A 23068-nucleotide genomic window follows, 5' to 3' on the forward strand; every position below is an offset into this window, starting at 1 on the left:
CTGTAGAGGAATGGCAGCAATTCCCTGCTCATAACTTTCTGAAGGCTCTACTGGCAACATCTCCCAGTTCAAGAATTGTACCCACTCAACCTTAACTCGGCCAAGGGACAACACGGAAAAAACACTCCTGGCCCTTTGGAAACTGTGACAGAACTTTCACAGGAAGGACAGCCCTACAGATGTGACTGGCTCCACACAAAGCATTGAAGCGTTCTCTTTATTTTGCTTTTACACACAAGGGTCTCCCATGTTACAACAGCTCAGCTTATAACTGCAGCACAACACAGCATGAGGGTTTCCCAATATCCTGTATCATGCTTTCTTTTAAACAATCTTTTCTTAATTACATGTGGGAGTGACATTCCTCCTTAAGAGGAAGAGGCAAGACAATCTTCAAATGTAGTCACAGAGCAGAGGGAGAAAAGATATAAAGGACAATGCAAATGCTCTAAAACACAGAAAATCATAGCATAACAGCTTTCCACTCCCATCAAGAAACCTCCGAATCCAGGAACAACAATGACGATAACAAAGTCAGAGTTCATTTTCAGATTTGATCTTGATGCTACCTTCAGAGAAAGTTCCTTAAAACAACTTGTGGAGTTTCTTTACAATCTTCTTTAAGGAACATTCTCATAGCTCTGTATGGTTACAGTCTACTAGAAGGCAATTCCACTGTGCCAAAAGTCAAGCACGCGGAGCAGAAAATCAGCTTGACCAAACAGGGAAATCCTTGTGGAGTTCCAAAGGAAAAAGAAATTGTTCTGCTGCTCTCCCCTAGAGACTATGAGAGTTTTCTACTAAAAATCCAAAAATATCTTTCTTCATGCTGGGCTGGAATTTCAATGGCTGGATGGGAGCATCTGCCTACTTTGATGTGTAGCCCTTGTGCAGCATAAGCAGACACAGCTGTACGCACAGACACAGTGACCAGAAGGAAAAAAATAGAGAGCCCACCCATCTCAGAGACATGCAGAGAAGAAAGAGCCCTATGATCATACATTGTCACACAGTACTCACAATGTCCTTGCTTTCCTGACACACACATTTGAGTGAAGTTGTTTGTCTACCCCACCACGCCATTGTGTTACAGCACAAAGGAGCTGGTCCAAAGTGTTGCCTGCCAGCAACTGAGACAAGAATTTGCCTGGGGTCCTGGCACTAATCCTAATCTGAAAGCAATTCAGACATGGCTGCACAGAGCAGAAACGTGATTTCTTGAGAGACCTTTAGTTTCTTTTGTTGGATTTGTACTTTTTTTGTTTGCTTGGGGTTTTTGGGGAGGTGAAGTCAGTATTATTTGTCACATTGTCTTCATGGGAAGTCACTGATGTCAACTGTAAATACAGATTTACTCTGGAGGTCACATTGCCACATGTCCTAGCAGGGATCCCTTCCTGTCATGAAACACGAAACCTCTTTGCCAACACCATGCTAGTTAAAAGAAAGACTATTGAACTGCTCTGCAGAAAGCATCCCAGGGTTGTCTGGTGCCGCGTCCTCTGCAGTGAGAGTGCCACAGGGGAAACTTTGCTCACTGTTGGTACCCCCACCTGTGGCATGAAGCTGTGGTGGCAGGCTGGGGAGGATGGGCTTCAAGAACTTGAACTCGCTGTTGCCAGAGCCCGTTGTGAGGCTGATCTCATAGCAATAGGCATGGGGCAGGGTCCCTGCAGCAGCCCCATCAGCCAGGCTGCTCTGCAAGTTGCTGGCACCATAAAGCACATGCCCATCCTTCAGCTCCTTTCTCTTGCACACCTTGTGAGTGATGAAGGTTGCTGTGGACACGAGGAAGAGGAGAGAGACAAAAACCAAAGAAATAATTAAATAGATTGTCAGGGAGCTGCCCTCATCCTCTGTGGTCAGACTGCTGTGTGGCAGGCGCATGTCCGAGAAGTCACTGAGCAGGAGTGCACTCATTGCCGCAGTGGCTGACAGTGGTGGCTGCCCATTGTCTCGCACCAGTACGACGAGCTTCTGCTTCACAGCATCTCTCTCTGTCACCGATCTCCTCAGTCGCACCTCCCCACTTTGGGCACCCACCACAAACAGTCCAGGATCAGAGGCCCTCAGCAGGTGGTAGGAGAGCCACGAGTTCTGCCCTGAGTCAGCATCAACAGCCACCACTTTGGTGATGAGGTAGCCTGCCTCAGCCATAACAGGAACCAGCTCACTGGATGGAGAGCTGCTGTCCTGTGAGGGGTAAAGCACCAGTGGAGCATTGTCATTCTCGTCTACCACAACAAGGCAGATGGTGACATTGGTGCTGAGAGGTGGTGACCCCGCATCAGAGGCACTCACCATGACCTCGATCTGCCTCACCTGCTCATAGTCCAGGGGCCGCAGCACAAACACATCCCCATTCTCAGAGTTCACAGAGATGCAGGAGCAGGAAGGCTGCTGTGTAGGGTGGGCTGGGATCAGGGAATAGGTCACCTTGGCATTAGGCCCCATGTCGGCATCTACAGCACCAACAGTCCCAACAAGCACTGTGGGAACATTATTCTCACGTACATACATGGTGTACGATGTCTGGTTGAACACAGGGGCGTTGTCATTCACATCAGAGATGTCCACTGTGAAGGTGTGGGTGGTTGTGAGAGGAGGTGACCCCGTGTCTGCTGCTGTGACTGTGAGGATGTATCGTGCCGTCTCCTCCCTGTCCAGTGCACTGACAGTCACAAGCTCAAAGTAATTCTTATAGGCTGGCCGCAGGGAGAATGACTGCTGGTCCTCAAGGGCACAGGAGATCTTCCCATTGGAACCAGAATCCCGATCCCTGACAGTAAAGAGGGCGACGACTGTCCCAGGCAATGCATCCTCAGGGATTGGGCTGCTGAAGGAACTGACCATGAGTTCCGGTGCATTGTCATTCACATCCACCACCTCCACCAACACTCTGCAAATTCCTGAGAGGCCCCCACCATCTGTGGCCCGCACACTGAGCTCATGATTCTCTGCTGTCTCAAAGTCCAAAGGCTTTGTGAGTTTAATTTCACCACTCCTGGTGTCAATCTCAAATGCCGAGTGGCTCTGTCCTCCTGCTTGGCTGATCTGATAGGAGATGTCCCCATTAACTCCTGCATCACGATCGGTTGCCACTACTCTGAGAACCACAGAGCCCTCTGGGGCATTTTCCAAAACCTGCCCAACATAAATCTCCTGCAAAAAGGCTGGAGCGTTGTCATTTACATCTAGAATGACAACATGGATTTGGGTGGTTCCACTCCTGGGTGGAGAGCCCCCATCCATGGCAATGAGACTGAAATCCATCTCTGCCTTCTCCTCCCTGTCGAGTGGCTTTTCCAGGACCAATTCCACATACTTCTTGCCCTTAACTTGACTCCCCAAATCAATACCAAAGTACTTGCTCTCAGGAGCTATGCTGTAAGCCTGGATGCTGTTGCTGCCAACATCCAGGTCCTGAGCAACCTCCAAAGGGAAACGAGAGCCAGGGTTGCTCGTTTCAGGTATCTTAAGAGTGACCCGTTCCTCTGGGAAAACGGGCGCGTGGTCATTGATGTCCTCCACGCCCACCTCCACCCGAAAGAACTGCACGGGGTTTGCCAACAGGAGCTCGAAGGGCAGAGTGCACGTAGCGGACTGGCCGCACAGCTCCTCGCGGTCCAGCCTCTCGGCCACGACGAGGCGGCCGGTGCCCGGCTCTAAGCGAAGGTGCTGCCGGCCGTCCTCCGAGAGCAGGCGGGCGCGGCGAGCCGAGAGCTGCGCCGGGGCCAGCCCCGCGTCCTCCGCCACGTTGGCTACCACGGAGCCGCTCTCGCTCTCCTCGGCTACGGAGTAGCGGATGGGCTCGGCGCGAGCGTGCGGCAGGGAGAGGAAAGCACAGAGACAGAGCACTTGCCTTGCGGTCGCCATGGCGGAGCCGCGAACAGCCTCCGTGTCGGGGATGGCTCGCGCAATCCTCTGCGGCAAGCGGAGCCTGGCTGCAGCGCGGTCAGCGTGCGCCCTTCCTCTGTCCGACTCCGGTTGGCGGCCCGGAGCGCTGCCGGCGTGTCCCGGCAGCCGGTGGCGCGGAAAAACGCTCTCCGCCGGCTGCCCACCTCCGCTTAGCTTTGCTGTGTTCGACTCGTCTGCTTTGGGCTGGGCAGAGCCAGGGTGGGCTCCTCCGGCTCCCCTCCCAAAGCCTCTGCGCATCGCCTTGGCCGGCAGCACCACCCTGCGGCCCGAGACGGGACTGCGCCCGTCTCCGCCCGCGGCCCGCGCTGTCGGCTTGCCCCAGCACACGGACCCGTGCGGACATAGGCGACTGTCGGGCGCTCACCCACATTGGGACTTCGCGGCAGGATGCTCGAACACCGCGCAGGGGACAGCAGAGCCGGTCAGGAGAGCCGAGAGCCCTGTGGGGCCGCCGCTCATCCCTAAGACTCTGGGCATCACCGGCAGCTGCCCCGCGGGTTCCTCCGCTGTCCAGAGTCCTCCGGCGACGTCCCGGTGGAGACCAGTGCACAGCCAGGCTGCCACAAGGCTGAATCCGGACACGGAGGAGCAGGCAGAGTTGGCGCAAGGCGGGGGAGAAGCCATCCAGTGGGATGATGCCAAGGGTGGCCGTGCTTGCAAAGGCACGGGAAGTGCCTGCGCCCAGGACAGCATGCTCACCACAATGCTTCCTAAAGGGAATCTTCGACGAGCCCTCAGGAATGCACAGCAGTACTTGCAGGTGCTCGAGTCCTGGAGAGTCCTTCTCTCGGGTAGAAACTGTGATACATCTTGTAGTTGTGCACTGCATCAGACACCTGTCCCATCCAGCTGGAATGACCCGAGAAGCAGTCGGTTACGTGGTGCTGGTTCCTTGTGATCTTCGGAGGAGAGACACTCCTACCTTCTCAAATGTCTTTCACAACTCCGTTTCTTACAGGTGTTCTATTGGAGGAGATTAGTATCCATAAGCCTATGTCTGTTTGGATGTGGAGAACCCTGAGCAGAGTAGCTTCAGGCAGGACTCCAGCCAGGCACTGCATGACCCCACTTAGGGAAAAGAGTACTCCCTTGCCACTCCTTCAAGCCAGTTTAGAGCTTTCCTGCCAGAGAGCAGCAACTTTTCCATTGTCCCAAGAAGTTCTATGTGGACTTACTGATCACAGGTGGCTTTCTCACCAGTAGCAACTGGGTGTTCACTATAGGTTCCTTACTTAAAATGAGCTGAATTTCTTCTGCTGCTAAAGGATTTGTGCAATACAACACAGCACAGGATAGCCAAGGCTCACGCTTGAAACAAAATTGTAGCTAGGTTGGAGTTGGTCTCTTCTTGTAAGTACAGAATGTGAATGGCCTCAATTTGTGCCAGGAAGGTCTAGATTGGATGTTAGATTTCTTCACCAAATGGGTTTGCAGGGAAGTGCAGGGAAGTGGTTGAGTCATCATCCCTGGACATGGCACTTTGGGGCATGGTTTTGTGGTGTCTTTGGCAGTGTTAATCATTGGACTTGATTTTCAGGGATTCTTACCAAGTCATTCTGTTTCACTCAGGATGATTGAATAGTGGAGCCATGCAGAAGGGATGGCTGTAGTCCTCTGCATGTCATAGAATCACAGAATCCTCGAATGGTTTTGTTTGGAAGGGTCTTTAAAGATCATTTAGTTCCAACCTGCCCTGCAATGGACACAAAGGGACACATTCCACCAGAAAAGTTCCACAAAGCCCCATCCAACCTGACCATACATGGGACATCCATCACTTCTCTGGGTAACCTGTTCCAGTTCCTTACCAATCCTACAAGGAAGAACATAATATCTAATGTAAAGCCATATCCACTTGTTCTATCACTACATGAACTTGTACAGGCCCTTTAGGAAGGCTGCTCTAAAGCCTCCTTGAGCCTTCTGTTGTCCAGGCTGGACAACTCCAGCTCTCTCAGGGTTTCCTCATAAGAGAATTGCTCCAGCCATCTAATCATCTTTGTGGCCCTTGTCTGGAGTCAATCCAACTCACTCCAACAGATCCATGTCCTACCTTGCAAGCACACAATGGGTCAAGTTAATTTTGCATCAAGCAAGACAACTTGTCACTTGGACATCGAGTCATTAACCACCTTTGAGTGCAATTATCCTTCCAATTCCATATCCATTCCAAGTAGATACATCATATAAATACTTCTCCAATTTAAGAAGGGTGTTATGTGGGACAGTCAAGCCTTTGCCCAAGTCCAAGTAGATGACAGCATTCGGTCTTCCCTTATGGAGCAGTGTCATAACCCTATTGTGGAAGGCCATCAAATTGTTCAGGGATGTTAGTGAGGCCATGTCGGCAGGCACCAATCACATTCCATGAGCCTTTGCATGCATTCCAGGGAGATCTGGTCCATGATCTTGCTGGGCAATGAGGTGACTGACTTGTAGTTTCCTGGCTTTTTCCCTTTGTAAATATCGGGGTTATGTCTCCCATTTTTCTGTCACTGGGATCCTCTGACTGCCATGACTTCTGAAGCAGGATGGATAATATATTGACTATTGCATCTCTTCAAGTCCCATGTATTTCTGCAGCTTTATGTTCCTTTAGTTGGTCTCCAACCTGATCATCTCTACAGTGGGTTGTCATCATTCTCCCAGTCCATTACTTGCCCTTCGTGGCTTGATCATTGATGCTAGAGAAGGCTGAGATTTCTGTAGAGAAGCCTCTCCCTGGTCACTGTTTTTGCTCACCAAATGCCCACCTCATGGAGTTCCCACAAACACCATAAACACTTCCAAAAGAACAGGGATGCCATCTTTGTGACATCCATCTTCTGAAACTCCACTTTCAGTGTCACACTTTGTTCTGGAAAGCCTCACAGTTGCCATCTGCAGAAGTCAGGAGAGTAGGGCAGGTCACTCTCCCCACCTCCCTGCTTTGCAGACGTCAAAGCAAACCCAGGGTCTCTGGGAAGGAGGGGGCCTGGTATTCTTGATCTGCATATAACAGCAACAGTACCGAGGAGACCTGTAGAGGAATGGCAGCAATTCCCTGCTCATAACTTTCTGAAGGCTCTACTGGCAACATCTCCCAGTTCAAGAATTGTACCCACTCAACCTTAACTCGGCCAAGGGACAACACGGAAAAAACACTCCTGGCCCTTTGGAAACTGTGACAGAACTTTCACAGGAAGGACAGCCCTACAGATGTGACTGGCTCCACACAAAGCATTGAAGCGTTCTCTTTATTTTGCTTTTACACACAAGGGTCTCCCATGTTACAACAGCTCAGCTTATAACTGCAGCACAACACAGCATGAGGGTTTCCCAATATCCTGTATCATGCTTTCTTTTAAACAATCTTTTCTTAATTACATGTGGGAGTGACATTCCTCCTTAAGAGGAAGAGGCAAGACAATCTTCAAATGTAGTCACAGAGCAGAGGGAGAAAAGATATAAAGGACAATGCAAATGCTCTAAAACACAGAAAATCATAGCATAACAGCTTTCCACTCCCATCAAGAAACCTCCGAATCCAGGAACAACAATGACGATAACAAAGTCAGAGTTCATTTTCAGATTTGATCTTGATGCTACCTTCAGAGAAAGTTCCTTAAAACAACTTGTGGAGTTTCTTTACAATCTTCTTTAAGGAACATTCTCATAGCTCTGTATGGTTACAGTCTACTAGAAGGCAATTCCACTGTGCCAAAAGTCAAGCACGCGGAGCAGAAAATCAGCTTGACCAAACAGGGAAATCCTTGTGGAGTTCCAAAGGAAAAAGAAATTGTTCTGCTGCTCTCCCCTAGAGACTATGAGAGTTTTCTACTAAAAATCCAAAAATATCTTTCTTCATGCTGGGCTGGAATTTCAATGGCTGGATGGGAGCATCTGCCTACTTTGATGTGTAGCCCTTGTGCAGCATAAGCAGACACAGCTGTACGCACAGACACAGTGACCAGAAGGAAAAAAATAGAGAGCCCACCCATCTCAGAGACATGCAGAGAAGAAAGAGCCCTATGATCATACATTGTCACACAGTACTCACAATGTCCTTGCTTTCCTGACACACACATTTGAGTGAAGTTGTTTGTCTACCCCACCACGCCATTGTGTTACAGCACAAAGGAGTTGGTCCAAAGTGTTGCCTGCCAGCAACTGAGACAAGAATTTGCCTGGGGTCCTGGCACTAATCCTAATCTGAAAGCAATTCAGACATGGCTGCACAGAGCAGAAACGTGATTTCTTGAGAGACCTTTAGTTTCTTTTGTTGGATTTGTACTTTTTTTGTTTGCTTGGGGTTTTTGGGGAGGTGAAGTCAGTATTATTTGTCACATTGTCTTCATGGGAAGTCACTGATGTCAACTGTAAATACAGATTTACTCTGGAGGTCACATTGCCACATGTCCTAGCAGGGATCCCTTCCTGTCATGAAACACGAAACCTCTTTGCCAACACCATGCTAGTTAAAAGAAAGACTATTGAACTGCTCTGCAGAAAGCATCCCAGGGTTGTCTGGTGCCGCGTCCTCTGCAGTGAGAGTGCCACAGGGGAAACTTTGCTCACTGTTGGTACCCCCACCTGTGGCATGAAGCTGTGGTGGCAGGCTGGGGAGGATGGGCTTCAAGAACTTGAACTCGCTGTTGCCAGAGCCCGTTGTGAGGCTGATCTCATAGCAATAGGCATGGGGCAGGGTCCCTGCAGCAGCCCCATCAGCCAGGCTGCTCTGCAAGTTGCTGGCACCATAAAGCACATGCCCATCCTTCAGCTCCTTTCTCTTGCACACCTTGTGAGTGATGAAGGTTGCTGTGGACACGAGGAAGAGGAGAGAGACAAAAACCAAAGAAATAATTAAATAGATTGTCAGGGAGCTGCCCTCATCCTCTGTGGTCAGACTGCTGTGTGGCAGGCGCATGTCCGAGAAGTCACTGAGCAGGAGTGCACTCATTGCCGCAGTGGCTGACAGTGGTGGCTGCCCATTGTCTCGCACCAGTACGACGAGCTTCTGCTTCACAGCATCTCTCTCTGTCACCGATCTCCTCAGTCGCACCTCCCCACTTTGGGCACCCACCACAAACAGTCCAGGATCAGAGGCCCTCAGCAGGTGGTAGGAGAGCCACGAGTTCTGCCCTGAGTCAGCATCAACAGCCACCACTTTGGTGATGAGGTAGCCTGCCTCAGCCATAACAGGAACCAGCTCACTGGATGGAGAGCTGCTGTCCTGTGAGGGGTAAAGCACCAGTGGAGCATTGTCATTCTCGTCTACCACAACAAGGCAGATGGTGACATTGGTGCTGAGAGGTGGTGACCCCGCATCAGAGGCACTCACCATGACCTCGATCTGCCTCACCTGCTCATAGTCCAGGGGCCGCAGCACAAACACATCCCCATTCTCAGAGTTCACAGAGATGCAGGAGCAGGAAGGCTGCTGTGTAGGGTGGGCTGGGATCAGGGAATAGGTCACCTTGGCATTAGGCCCCATGTCGGCATCTACAGCACCAACAGTCCCAACAAGCACTGTGGGAACATTATTCTCACGTACATACATGGTGTACGATGTCTGGTTGAACACAGGGGCGTTGTCATTCACATCAGAGATGTCCACTGTGAAGGTGTGGGTGGTTGTGAGAGGAGGTGACCCCGTGTCTGCTGCTGTGACTGTGAGGATGTATCGTGCCGTCTCCTCCCTGTCCAGTGCACTGACAGTCACAAGCTCAAAGTAATTCTTATAGGCTGGCCGCAGGGAGAATGACTGCTGGTCCTCAAGGCCACAGGAGATCTTCCCATTGGAACCAGAATCCCGGTCCCTGACAGTAAACAGGGCAACGACTGTCCCAGGCAATGCATCCTCAGGGATTGGGCTGCTGAAGGAACTGACCACCAGTTCCGGTGCATTGTCATTCACATCCACCACCTCCACCAACACTCTGCAAATTCCTGAGAGGCCCCCACCATCTGTGGCCTGAACACTAAGCTCATGATTCTCTGCTGTCTCAAAGTCCAAAGGTTTTGTGAGTTTGATTTCGCCACTCATGGGGTCTATCGTGAATGCTGAGTAGCTCTGGTCTCCTGCTTGGCTGATCTGATAGGAGATGTCCCCATTAACTCCTGCATCACGATCGGTTGCCACTACTCTGAGAACCACAGAGCCCTCTGGGGCATTTTCCAAAACCTGCCCAACATAAAGTTCCTGTGAGAAGATGGGAGCATTGTCATTTACATCTAGAATGACAATGTGGATTTGGGTGGTTCCACTCCTGGGTGGAGAGCCCCCATCCACGGCAATGAGACTGAAATCCATCTCTGCCTTCTCCTCCCTGTCGAGTGGCTTTTCCAGGACCAATTCCACATACTTCTTGCCCTTAATTTGACTCCCCAAATTAATACCAAAGTACTTGCTCTCAGGAGCTATGCTGTAAGCCTGGATGCTGTTGCTGCCAACATCCAGGTCCCGAGCCCCCTGCAGAGGAAAACGAGAGCCAGGGTTGCTCGTTTCAGGTATCTTAAGAGTGACCCGTTCCTCCGGGAAAACGGGCGCGTGGTCATTGATGTCCTCCACGCCCACCTCCACCCGAAAGAACTGCACGGGGTTTGCCAACAGGAGCTCGAAGGGCAGAGTGCACGTAGCGGACTGGCCGCACAGCTCCTCGCGGTCCAGCCTCTCGGCCACGACGAGGCGGCCGGTGCCCGGCTCTAAGCGAAGGTGCTGCCGGCCGTCCTCCGAGAGCAGGCGGGCGCGGCGAGCCGAGAGCTGCGCCGGGGCCAGCCCCGCGTCCTCCGCCACGTTGGCTACCACGGAGCCGCTCTCGCTCTCCTCGGCTACGGAGTAGCGGATGGGCTCGGCGCGAGCGTGCGGCAGGGAGAGGAAAGCACAGAGACAGAGCACTTGCCTTGCGGTCGCCATGGCGGAGCCGCGAACAGCCTCCGTGTCGGGGATGGCTCGCGCAATCCTCTGCGGCAAGCGGAGCCTGGCTGCAGCGCGGTCGGCGTGCGCCCTTCCTCTGTCCGACTCCGGTTGGCGGCCCGGAGCGCTGCCGGCGTGTCCCGGCAGCCGGTGGCGCGGAAAAACGCTCTCCGCCGGCTGCCCACCTCCGCTTAGCTTTGCTGTGTTCGACTCGTCTGCTTTGGGCTGGGCAGAGCCAGGGTGGGCTCCTCCGGCTCCCCTCCCAAAGCCTCTGCGCATCGCCTTGGCCGGCAGCACCACCCTGCGGCCCGAGACGGGACTGCGCCCGTCTCCGCCCGCTGCCCGCGCTGTCGGCTTGCCCCAGCACACGGACCCGTGCGGACATAGGCGACTGTCGGGCGCTCACCCACATTGGGACCTCGCGGCAGGATGCTCGAACACCGCGCAGGGGACAGCAGAGCCGGTCAGGAGAGCCGAGAGCCCTGTGGGGCCGCCGCTCATCCCTAAGACTCTGGGCATCACCGGCAGCTGCCCCGCGGGTTCCTCTGCTGTCCAGAGTCCTCCGGCGACGTCCCGGTGGAGACCAGTGCACAGCCAGGCTGCCACAAGGCTGAATCCGGACACGGAGGAGCAGGCAGAGTTGGCGCAAGGCGGGGGAGAAGCCATCCAGTGGGATGATGCCAAGGGTGGCCGTGCTTGCAAAGGCACGGGAAGTGCCTGCGCCCAGGACAGCATGCTCACCACAATGTTTCCTAAAGGGAGTCTTCGACGAGCCCTCAGGAATGCACAGCAGTACTTGCAGGTGCTCGAGTCCTGGAGAGTCCTTCTCTCGGGTAGAAACTGTGATACATCTTGTAGTTGTGCACTGCATCAGACACCTGTCCCATCCAGCTGGAATGACCCGAGAAGCAGTCGGTTACGTGGTGCTGGTTCCTTGTGATCTTCGGAGGAGAGACACTCCTACCTTCTCAAATGTCTTTCACAACTCCGTTTCTTACAGGTGTTCTATTGGAGGAGATTAGTATCCATAAGCCTATGTCTGTTTGGATGTGGAGAACCCTGAGCAGAGTAGCTTCAGGCAGGACTCCAGCCAGGCACTGCATGCCTGACAGACCCCACTTAGGGAAAAGAGTACTCCCTTGCCAGTCCTTCAAGCCAGTTTAGAGCTTTCCTGCCAGAGAGCAGCTTCTTTTCCACTGTCCCAAGAAGTTCTATGTGGACTTACTGATCACAGGTGGCTTTCTCACCAGTAGCAAGTGGGTGTTCACTATAGGTTCCTTACATAAAATGAGCTGAATTTCTTCTTCTGCCAAAGGATTTGTGCAATACAACACAGCACAGGATAGCCAAGGCTCATGCCTGAAAAGAAATTGTAGCTAGGTTGGGGTTGGTCTCTTGTAAGAAGTACAGAATGTGAGAATAATCTCAATTTGTGCCAGGGTCTAGACTGGGTTAGGAGACATTCCTTCATTAAATGGGTTGTCAGGCATTTGCAAATGCTTCCCAGGGAAGTGGTTGAATCATCATCCCTGGACATGGCACTTTGGGGCATGGTTTTGTGGTATCTTTAGCAGTGTTAAATAATCACTGGACTTGTGTCAGGGATCTTTACCAACTCAAATTATTCCTTCACTCAGGGTGATTGAATAGTGGAGCCATGCAGAAGGGATGGCTGTAGTCCTCTGCATGTCATAGAATCACAGAATCCTCGAATGGTTTTGTTTGGAAGGGTCTTTAAAGATCATTTAGTTCCAACCTGCCCTGCAATGGACACAAAGGGACACATTCCACTAGAAAAGTTCCACAAAGCCCCATCCAACCTGACCATACGTGGGACATCCATCACTTCTCTGGGTAACCTGTTCCAATGCCTTACCAATCCTACAAGGAAGAACTTCTCCATAATATCTAATGTATATCTACCCACTTTCATTTTAAAGCCATATCCACTTGTCCTATCACCACATGAACTTGTACAGGCCCTTTAGGAAGGGCTGCTCTAAAGCCTCCTTGAGCCTTCTGTTGTCCAGGCTGGACAACTCCATCTCTCTCAAGGTTTCTTCATAAGAGAATTGCTCCAGCTATCTAATCATCTTTGTGGCCCTTGTCTGGAGTCAATCCAACTCACTCCAACAGATCCACATCCTTATCTTGCAAGCACACATTGATGGGTTAAGTTTAGCTTTGCATCAACCAACACTTGTCACTTGGACATTGAGCCATTAACCACAAATCTTTGAGTGCAATTATCCTTCCAATTTCATATCCATATCCATTTTAAGTAGATCCATCATATACTTCTCCAATTTTTTAAGGAGAAGGGTGTAATGCGGGACAGTCAAGTCTTTGCCCAAGTCCAAGTAGATGATATCATTTGGTCTTCCCTTACAGACCAATGCCATAACCCCATTGTGGAAGGCCATCAAATTGTTCAGGGATGTTAGTGAGGCCATGTCCGCAGGTACCAATCACATCCTTACATCCCATGAGCCTTTGAATGCATTCCAGGGAGATCTGGTCCATGATCTTGCTGGGCAATGAGGTGACTGACTGGCTTGTAGTTTCCTGGCAATTTTTCCTTGTAAATTTTGGGGTTATGTTTCCCATTATTCTGTCACTGGGATCCTCGACTGCCATGACTTCTGAAACATGATGGATAATATATTGACTATTGCATCTCTTCAAGTCCCGCGTACTTCTACAGCTTTATGTTATTTAGTTGGTCTCAAAACAACTACAGTGGGTTGTCATTCTCCCAGTCCATTACTTGCCCTTCGTGGCTTGATCATTGATACTAGAGCACTTGCCAGTGAAGGCTGAGACATTTCTGTAGAGAAGCCTCTCCCTGGTCACTGTTTTTGCTCACCAAATGCCCACATCGTGGAGTTCCCACAAATACCATAAACACTTCCAAAAGAACAGGGATGCCATCTTTGTGACATCCATCTTCTGAAACTCCACTTTCAGTGTCACACTTTGTTCTGGAAAGCCTCACAGTTGCCATCTGCAGAAGTCAGGAGAGTAGGGCAGGTCACTCTCCCCACCTCCCTGCTTTGCAGATGTCAAAACAGACCCAGGGTCTCTGGGAAGGAGGAGGCCTGATATTCTAGATCTGCATATAATGCCTCGTCACACCAAGACAGTACCGGGGAGACCTGTAGAGGCCTGAAAGCAATTCCCTGCTCCTTATAACTTTCTTGAAGGCTCCACTGGCAACATCTCCCAGTTCAAGAATTGTACCCACTCAACCTTAACTTGGCCAAGGGAAAACACGGAAAAAACACTCCTGGCCCTTTGGAAACTGTGACAGAACTTTCACAGGAAGGACAGCCCTACAGATGTGACTGGCTCCACACAAAGCATTGAAGCGTTCTCTTTATTTTGCTTTTACACACAAGGGTCTCCCATGTTACAACAGCTCAGCTTATAACTGCAGCACAACACAGAATGAGGGTTTCCCAATATCCTGTACCATGCTTTCTTTTAAACAATCTTTTAATTACATGTGGGAGTGACATTCCTCCTTAAGAGGAAGAGGCAATCTTCAAATGTAGTCAGAGCAGAGGGAGAAAAGACATGACAATACAAATGCTCTAAGAGAAAAACACAGAAAATCGTAACAGCTTTCCACTCCCATCAAGAAACCTTCGAATCCAGGAACAATGACGATACCAAACTCAGAGTTCATTTTCAGATTTGATCTTGATGCTACCTTCAGAGAAAGTTCCTTAAAGCAACTTGTGGAGTTTCTTTACAATCTTCTTTAAGGAACATTCTCATAGCTCTGTATGGTTACAGTCTACTAGAAGGCAATTCCACTGTGCCAAAAGTCAAGCACGCGGGGCAGAAAATCAGCTTGACCAAACAGGGAAATCCTTGTGGAGTTCCAAAGGAAAAAGAAATTGTTCTGCTGCTCTCCCCTAGAGACTATGAGAGTTTTCTACTAAAAAACCCAAAATATCTTTCTCCATGCAGGGCTGGAATTTCAATGGCTGGATGGGAGCATCTGCCTACTTTGATGTGTAGCCCTTGTGCAGCATAAGCAGACAAGCTGTACGCACAGACACAGTGACCAGAAGGAAAAAAATAGAGAGCCCACCCATCTCAGAGACATGCAGAGAAGAAAGAGCCCTATGATCATACATTGTCACACAGTACTCACAATGTCCTTGCTTTCCTGACACACACATTTGAGTGAAGTTGTTTGTCTACCCCACCACGCCATTGTGTTACAGCACAAAGGAGTTGGTCCAAAGTGTTGCCTGCCAGCAACTGAGACAAGAATTTGCCTGGGGTCCTGGCACTAATCCTAATCTGAAAGCAATTCGGACATGGCTGCACGGAGCAGAAACATGCAATGTCTTGAATGAGAGAGCTTTATTTTGTTGGATTTGTATGTTTTTTGTTTGCTTGGGGTTTTTGTGGAGGTGAAGTCAGTATTTTTTCTCACATTGTCTTCATGGGAAGTCACTGATGTCAACTGTAAATACAGATTTACTCTGGAGGTCACATTGCCACATATTTTAGCATGGATACTTTCCTGCCATGACGCACTGTGCCAATAGCATGCTAGTTAAAGGAAAGACTATTGAACTGCTCTGCAGAAAGCATCCCAGGGTTGTCTGGTGCCACGTCCTCTGCAGTGAGATTGCCACAGGGGAAATCTAGTTCACTGTTGGTACCCCCACCTGTGGCATGAAGATGTGGTGGCAGGCTGGGGAGGATGGGCTTCAAGAACTTGAACTCGCTGTTGCCAGAGCCCGTTGTGAGGCTGATCTCATAGCAATAGGCATGGGGCAGGGTCCTTGCAGCAGCCCCATCAGCCAGGCTGCTCTGTAAGTTGCTGGCACCATAAAGCACATGCCCATCCTTCAGTTCCTTTCTCTTGCAAACCTTGCGAATGACAAAGGCTGCTGTGGCCACGAGAAAGAGGAGTGAGATGAAGACCAAAGAAATTATTAAATAGGTTGTCAGGGAGCTGCCGTCATCCTCTGTGGTCAGGCTGCTGTGTGGTAGGCGCATGTCCGAGAAGTCACTGAGCAGGAGTGCACTCATTGCTGCAGTGGCTGACAGTGGTGGCTGCCCATTGTCTCGCACCAGTATGACGAGCTTCTGCTTCACGGCATCTCTCTCTGTCACCGATCTCCTCAGTCGCACCTCCCCACTTTGAGCACCCACCACAAACAGTCCAGGATCAGAGGCCCTCAGCAGGTGGTAGGAGAGCCACGAGTTCTGCCCTGAGTCAGCGTCAACAGCCACCACTTTGGTGATGAGGTACCCTGCCTCAGCCATAACAGGAACCAGCTCACTGGATGGAGAGCTGCTGTCCTGTGAGGGGTAAAGCACCAGTGGGGCATTGTCATTTTGATCTACCACAACAAGGCAGATGGTGACATTGGTGCTGAGAGGTGGTGACCCCGCATCAGAGGCACTCACCATGACCTCGATCTGCCTCACCTGCTCATAGTCCAGGGGCCGCAGCACAAACACATCCCCATTCTCAGAGTTCACAGAGATGCAGGAGCAGGGAGGGTGCTGTGTAAGGTGGGCTGGGATCAGGGAATAGGTCACCTTGGCATTAGGCCCCATGTCGGCATCTACAGCACTGACGGTCCCAACGAGCACTGTGGGAACGTTATTCTCACGTACATACATGGTGTATGATGTCTGATTGAACACAGGTGCATTGTCGTTCACATCGGAGATGTCCACTGTGAAGGTGTGGGTGGTTGTGAGAGAAGGTGACCCCGCGTCTGTTGCTGTGACTGTGAGGATGTACTGTGCCGTCTCCTCCCTGTCCAGTGCGCTGACAGTCACCAACTCAAAGTAATTCTTATAGGCTGGCCGCAGGGAGAATGACAGTTGGTTGTCAAGGGCACACGAGATCTTCCCATTGACACCAGAATCATCATCTTTAACAGTAAAGAGGGCGACCACTGTCCCAGGCAATGCATCCTCAGGGATGGGGCTGCTGAAGGAATTGACCACCACCTCTGGTGCATTGTCATTCACATCCACCACTTCCACCAACACTCTGCAGATTGCAGAGAGGCCCCCACCATCTGTGGCCCGCACTCTAAACTCATAATTCTTTGCTGCCTCAAAGTCCAGAGACTTTGTGAGTTGAATTTCACCACTTACGTGGTCAACCACAAAAACTGAGTGGCTCTGGCCTCCTGCTTGGCTGATCTGATAGGAGACGTCCCCATTAACTCCTGCATCCTGATCGGTTGCCACTACTCTGAGAACCACAGAGCCCTCTGGGGCATTTTCCAAAACCTGTGCAATGAAAACCTTCTGTGCGAACACGGGAGCGTTGTCATTTACATCTAGAACGACCACGTGGATTTGGGTGGTCCCACTCCTGGGTGGAGAGCCCCCATCTATGGCAATGAGACTGAAATCCATCTCTGCCTTCTCCTCCCTGTCGAGTGGCTTTTCCAAAACAAGTTCAATGTATTTGGCATCCTCAGTTTGAGTTCCAAAGTCAGTGCTGAAGTATTCATTCTCAGGAGCAATGCTGTAAGCCTGGATGCTGTTGCTGCCAACATCCAGGTCCTGAGCCACCTCCAAAGGGAAACGAGCGCCAGGGTTGCTCGTTTCCAGTATCTTAAGAGTGACCCGTTCCTCTGGGAAAACGGGCGCGTGGTCATTGATGTCCTCCACGCCCACCTCCACCCGAAAGAACTGCACGGGGTTTGCCAACAGGAGCTCGAAGGGCAGAGTGCACGTAGCGGACTGGCCGCACAGCTCCTCGCGGTCCAGCCTCTCGGCCACGACGAGGCGGCCGGTGCCCGGCTCTAAGCGAAGGTGCTGCCGGCCGTCCTCCGAGAGCAGGCGGGCGCGGCGAGCCGAGAGCTGCGCCGGGGCCAGCCCCGCGTCCTCCGCCACGTTGGCTACCACGGAGCCGCTCTCGCTCTCCTCGGCTACGGAGTAGCGGATGGGCTCGGCGCGAGCGTGCGGCAGGGAGAGGAAAGCACAGAGACAGAGCACTTGCCTTGCGGTCGCCATGGCGGGGCGGCGGACAGCCTCCGTGTCGGGGATGACCCGCGCAGTCGTCTGCGGTAAGCGGCGCCCGGCAGCAGCTCGCCGAAACGGCGGGCGTGCGCCCTTCCTCTGTCCGAGTCCGGCTTGCGGCCCGGAGCGCTGCCGCCGTGTCTCGGCAGCGGGTGGTACGGGAACCTGGTAGCTCCCCCTGCCCAGCTCGGCTCTGCTAGGCTGAGTTCTGCTCTGCTCTGCTGGGTTGGGGAGAGCCAGGGTGGGCTCTGCCACATCCTCTCACAGCTGCTCTCCGTCGCCTTGGCCGGCAGCACCACCCTGCGGCCCGAGACGGGACTGCGTCCGTCGCCGCCCGCTGCTCGCGGTGTCGGCTCTCCCCACACACGGACTCGTGCGCACACAGGCGGCTGCCCGTCTCTCACCTGCATTGGGGGCCCGCGGCGGGATGCGCGCACACCGTGTCGGAGACGGCAGAGCCGGTCAGGAGGGCCGAGAGCCCTGCGGGACAGCCGCTTATCCCTAGGGCTCTGGGCATCGCCGGCACCTGCCCCGCGGTTTCTCTCGCTGCCCAGAGCCCGCCGCTGGCGACGTCCCGTAGGCGAGCCGTGCAAAGCGTGTCCGCCCCAAAGGTGAGGTCGGACCCGCAGAAGCGGGACAGAGCTGTCGGGAGGGGGGAGAATCCGTCCAACGGGCCGATGCCGAGGGTGGTTGTGCTTGCAGAGGCACGGGAAGTGCCTGCCCCCAGAATAGTCTCTCTGACCGCTCCTGCCCGCCGCAATGCTTCTTAAAGGGCGTCGTTGCTTTTTAAAGGGCGCCTTCGAGGAGCCCTTGGGAATGCTGTTTTCTCACCAGTAGCAAGTGGGTGCTGCCTACAGGTTCCTCACTTAAAATGAGCAGAATTTCTTCCACCAAAGGAATTGTGCAACAGAACACAGCAGATGACAGCCAAGGTCAATATCTGAAAGGATCTTGTAGCAGTTTCAAGGAGATATCGTCTCCCACGTCAGAAGTAATAGAACATGAGGAAATGGCTCCATTTTGTGTCAGGGAGTTTAGCTTTGCATCAACCACCACCACTTGTCAGACATTGAGCCGTTAACCACAGATCTTTGAGTGCAATCATCCTTGCAATTCCTTATGCACCAAGTTGTCCATCCGTCATAAGTATCTCTCCAGTTTAGGCAGGATGTCATTTGGACAGTGTCAAATCTTTGCACAAGTCCAGGTAAGTGACTCTTCCCTTATCCAGCAGTGCCATAACCCCATTGTAGAAGGCAGGAACATGAGGCCCTAGTGACAAATCTTATTTTACATGAGCTTTTCCATGCTTTCCAGGGAATATGCTCCGTGATCTTTCTTTGCATCAAGGTGAGACTGATGAGCCTGTAGTTCTCTTTTTTCCATTTGTAAAAACTGGGGTTATATTTCTGATTTTCCAGTCACTATGAACTTCACCCAACTGCAAGGAATTCTGAAACATGGTGGATAGTGGCTTGGCCACGTGCGTCTCTTCAGGTCCCATGAATTACTGCATCTTCATGTTCCTTTAGATGGTCTCAAACCTGATCTTCTATAGCAGGTTGTTCATCATTATCGGAGTCCATGACTTGCCCTTAGTGATTTGGACATTGATTCTGGAGCACTTGCCAGTGAAGACTGAGACACTTCTGGAGAGAAGCCTCTCCCTGGTTGCTAATTTTGCTCACCAAAAGCCCACCTCCTGGAGCTCCACCAAACACTTTCAAAGCAACAGGGATGCCATCTTTGTGACATTCATCTTCTGAAACTACTACACCTTTAGTGTCACACTTTATGCTGGAGAGCCTCACATTTGCTATCTGCAGCTGGAGCTTTCAGAAGAGTTGGGAAGGCCACTCTCTTAATATTGATTCAGAGAAAACTCCAGGAACAAACTTGCCAACAAAGTTTTCAAGCTGACAAGCAGGTATTCTTTATTGCAGCGCCGGGAGACACGGGGGATAGCTCCTCCTAACGTGTGTCTCCCAATTGCCACACAAGCCGTCCTTTTATAGCCGCTGGGCATACATACATATTCACGAGGCTACGTATGGATTACATAATTTCCCAGAAAGTTCCCCGCATGCGTACAGAATTGTGGTGGTGGTCTCTGAGAGTCGTTTACTTCTTCCAACAATCTTCAGCACTTCTGGCAGCCTTTGAAGCATGCACAGTAGATGCTCATACCAGTTTAATTGGTTCATTAGCACCAGAGATAATAATCCTCCTATCCTCCTACTCATCAGTTAGTTTAACTGTAGCCCATCCTGGACACCTGCGGTTCCCAGATACTCCTTATCCCTGTGTCCTGTTCTTATCCCTGTGTCCTGTTCTTCTAGACTGTTTTTCTTAAACTATGTCACAACTATAACGATTTATCTTGTGAGAATTCTCAGTATGTTCTCTAGCTGCACTCTATATATTTTTTTTCTCTATGTATCATGCACCTCAGTAATTTTCCATTGCTACGTTACAAAGCCTTCAAAGTTAACATTGCTTAAAATTAATTCTAAAGGTTTCTATATTCCATTTTGTGATTTTGTGCCCCCTTGTCTCAAATTCCCCCCTTTTTCTGTCCTTTTGCAAATTCTTTTGCAACATTTTGTATATTACCATTACCATCAAAATTCTTTCTGAAATAATTTCCCATTTCTACTTGGTGCTTAATTTCATTCGTTTTCCAGTCGTAGACCGTTTACAACACCAGAGGGAACACTGTATCATACCACAAGTAATCAATATTAAAATAATTAACATCAATATTCCTGCAACCAGTTGCCTCAACCAGGAGAGACTGGGTAACCATGAAGTTAACTTTTTCCATATTTCTTCAAAACCCTAGGAGGTGTCATCCATGGCCATTTCATGAAATGTCTTCGTTTGTTTCCAAATTTCCTCCAGATCTGTTTCCATTCTGCCGCTTTGGTCTATATAGGAACAACAGCTTTCATTGATTATGGAACAAACCCCTCCTTGTGATGCCAATAACATGTCTAGAGCCATTTGGTTTTGTAAAACCACTTTAGAGAAGCTGGTTAAAATTGGGTATTACAGCAGCTAAGGTCCATGCCCCCTTCCAGTTGGGGTTTAGAGTCTTATAAGCATTTTCTCCACATAACCAATACCATCCTTTCCCTTTAGGAATGGGCCATCACTGAACTATGATACCATCTGTGTTAATAGTATGATTGCAATTTGAATGGTGACCTACATCTGTGGCATTTAAGCAAGATTTCCTACCCTAGTTCCTGGTGTAATACATCTTTGTGCACAGGTGTAATATTTATTACCTGGATTAGGATTAACTATTCCAAATTTTAACCTTTCCTTCGAATACAGATTGCTAGTGTTCACCCACAAATTTGTCCATGAGACAGTGTTAGGAACTGGAACTCCAATTAATGGGAGACCCAGGCTTTCTCCTGATTTAGGCAACTGTGCACAAACCCAACAGTCACTACAATTAAAAACATCAGTAACATTCTTCACTAATTTCAGGTATAAGTTCTGGTCCCAAGCTTGTGCGCCAGTTATCATATGAGTCCAAATTATGACCAATGCCATTTTATACATAAGGGTCCTGAAGGTTTGATCCGCCATGTCTTCTCTGGCTCTGGTGCTTTCTTAATTCTTGAATAATGTATCCAAGCAGGTTGTTTCTTTATCTTCACTGCTGTAAAGGTGGTCAGTAATATCTGGTACAGTCCGCTCCACTTCTCTAGAGGATCTAACTGAAAAATTCTTAACATAAACCTAGTCTCCAGATCTGAAAGGGTGAATCGGATAATCCAAACCTCTTGCTCTTGTCCCTACTATTCTCTTATTTATCTCCTCCAATTGTTTTCCCAGATTGATTAGAAACTGCTGGAGATAGTCTTCTCCCACTTCCTGAAGACTTTCTCCTTTAAACTGGGACTGATACGGTCTTCCATACAAAATCGCAAATGGACTGACCTCTTCTTTTGACTGAGGTTTAGTTTGAATTCTTAATAGAGCCAGTGGTAATGGTAGTATAAATTCATTTCCCGACATATTTTACTAATCTGTTGTTTAATCAGATGGCTCATCTTTTCTACTTGCCCACTGACCTGAGGCCTACATGGAACATGTAGTTGCCAATCAATTTCTAATTTTTTGCTAATTTTTTGTAACAATTTTGCACTAAAGTGTGAACCCCAGTTGGAAGATATTGCTGCTGGTACTCCAAAACAAGGTATTATTTCATTTAATAATGTTTTAATCACCTGTCTTGCATTATTTATCCTACAAGGGAATGCTTCTGGCCAGCCTGAAGAGGTATCCGTTAACACCAACAACTATCGATAACCCCCTTTTCTTGGTAATTCAGAAAAATCTGTTTGGCACTGCTGTCCCGGATGACTTCCTCTCCCAGTTGTCCCAATTTGATTTCTGTTTTCAGTTTTAGGATTATTCTTAAGATATAACTGACATTGCTTTGTCACTAATTGAACTGTGGTGTATAGATTCCTTCCTACAATTTGTCTAAATATTTATACAAAGAGTTGCTACCCCAATGAGTTTTATTATGTTCTTCCTGAACTAACTTCCAGAGTTGGTTATAGGGGATTACAATTCGCCCATAAGGTATTTCAGCCCAACCCTCTTTATTTTCCTGTCCCTTTAGATCCTCAATCAATTTTCTATCCTCTTCTGAATACCTAGGTTTAGAAATTTCAATTGTTAGTTTGCCATCAGGGATTAAGGACATGATTTGAGATTGTTCGGCTGCTGGTTTGGCTTCAAACTTAGCCGAATTATTTCCAATTTCCTGATCAGAGTCACCTTGTTGATGTCCTTTACAGTACATAATAGCTACTTCTTCAGGTAGCTGAACAGCTTCCAGTAATTGTAGAATTTCTGTAGCATGTTTAATCTGTTTCCCTTGTGTGTTCAAAAGTCCTCATTCTTTCCAGATAGCACCATGTGCATGTACCACACCAAATGCGTATTTAGAATCAGTCCAAATATTTATCCTTTTATCTTTAGCCAATTCCAGGGCTCTTGTTAATGCTATTATTTCTGCCTTCTGGGCAAAAGTGTTCGCAGGTAAAGGTTTAGCTTCTATTACCTGTGAAGTGGAGGTAATGGCATATCCTGCCTTTCGTTTACCATTTTCATGAAGCTACTACCATCAGTAAACCAAGAATCAGCATCTTCCAGAGGTTTTTCTTTTAAGTCTGGTCGGCTCGAATATAGTCTCTATGGTGGTCAAGCAGT

General features: G+C 49.8%; 4 protein-coding genes across 4 annotated transcripts in view; all 4 read right to left on the reverse strand.

Annotated features, from left to right (window-relative positions):
- Positions 1–1282: 1282 nt before the first annotated feature.
- On the reverse strand, positions 1283–3944 carry LOC133270895 (protocadherin beta-15-like). The gene has a single exon (XM_061456483.1). It carries the CDS (start codon positions 3874–3876, stop codon positions 1435–1437), a length of 2442 nt encoding a protein of 813 aa, XP_061312467.1. The 5' UTR covers positions 3877–3944; the 3' UTR covers positions 1283–1434.
- A 4275-nt stretch (positions 3945–8219) lies between these two features.
- Positions 8220–10881, reverse strand: LOC133270899 (protocadherin beta-15-like). Its single transcript, XM_061456488.1, has one exon. The coding sequence runs from the start codon at positions 10811–10813 to the stop codon at positions 8372–8374; it is 2442 nt and encodes an 813-aa protein (XP_061312472.1). The 5' UTR covers positions 10814–10881; the 3' UTR covers positions 8220–8371.
- LOC133270901 (protocadherin beta-15-like) overlaps positions 8220–23068 on the reverse strand; it is a 46912-nt gene continuing 32063 nt past the window's right edge. Inside the window, exon 2 of the mRNA XM_061456490.1 lies at positions 8220–8353. The gene's annotated coding sequence lies outside the window, so the exon portion shown is untranslated. The remainder of the gene's footprint in view (positions 8354–23068) is intronic.
- LOC133270902 (protocadherin beta-4-like) lies at positions 15373–18050 on the reverse strand. The gene has a single exon (XM_061456491.1). It carries the CDS (start codon positions 17822–17824, stop codon positions 15383–15385), a length of 2442 nt encoding a protein of 813 aa, XP_061312475.1. The 5' UTR covers positions 17825–18050; the 3' UTR covers positions 15373–15382.

The sequence above is a fragment of the Pezoporus flaviventris genome, unplaced genomic scaffold, assembly GCF_033815535.1.
Source record: "Pezoporus flaviventris isolate CSIRO_AGI_PZ_B2104156 unplaced genomic scaffold, CSIRO_AGI_Pfla_v1 ptg000023l, whole genome shotgun sequence".
Taxonomy (NCBI): domain Eukaryota; kingdom Metazoa; phylum Chordata; class Aves; order Psittaciformes; family Psittacidae; genus Pezoporus; species Pezoporus flaviventris.

Excerpts from the sequence above, each read along its gene's own strand:
- LOC133270895 (XM_061456483.1), bottom strand. The coding sequence starts at position 3,876 with ATGGCGACCGCAAGGCAAGTGCTCTGTCTCTGTGCTTTCCTCTCCCTG.
- LOC133270899 (XM_061456488.1), bottom strand. The coding sequence starts at position 10,813 with ATGGCGACCGCAAGGCAAGTGCTCTGTCTCTGTGCTTTCCTCTCCCTG.
- LOC133270902 (XM_061456491.1), bottom strand. The coding sequence starts at position 17,824 with ATGGCGACCGCAAGGCAAGTGCTCTGTCTCTGTGCTTTCCTCTCCCTG.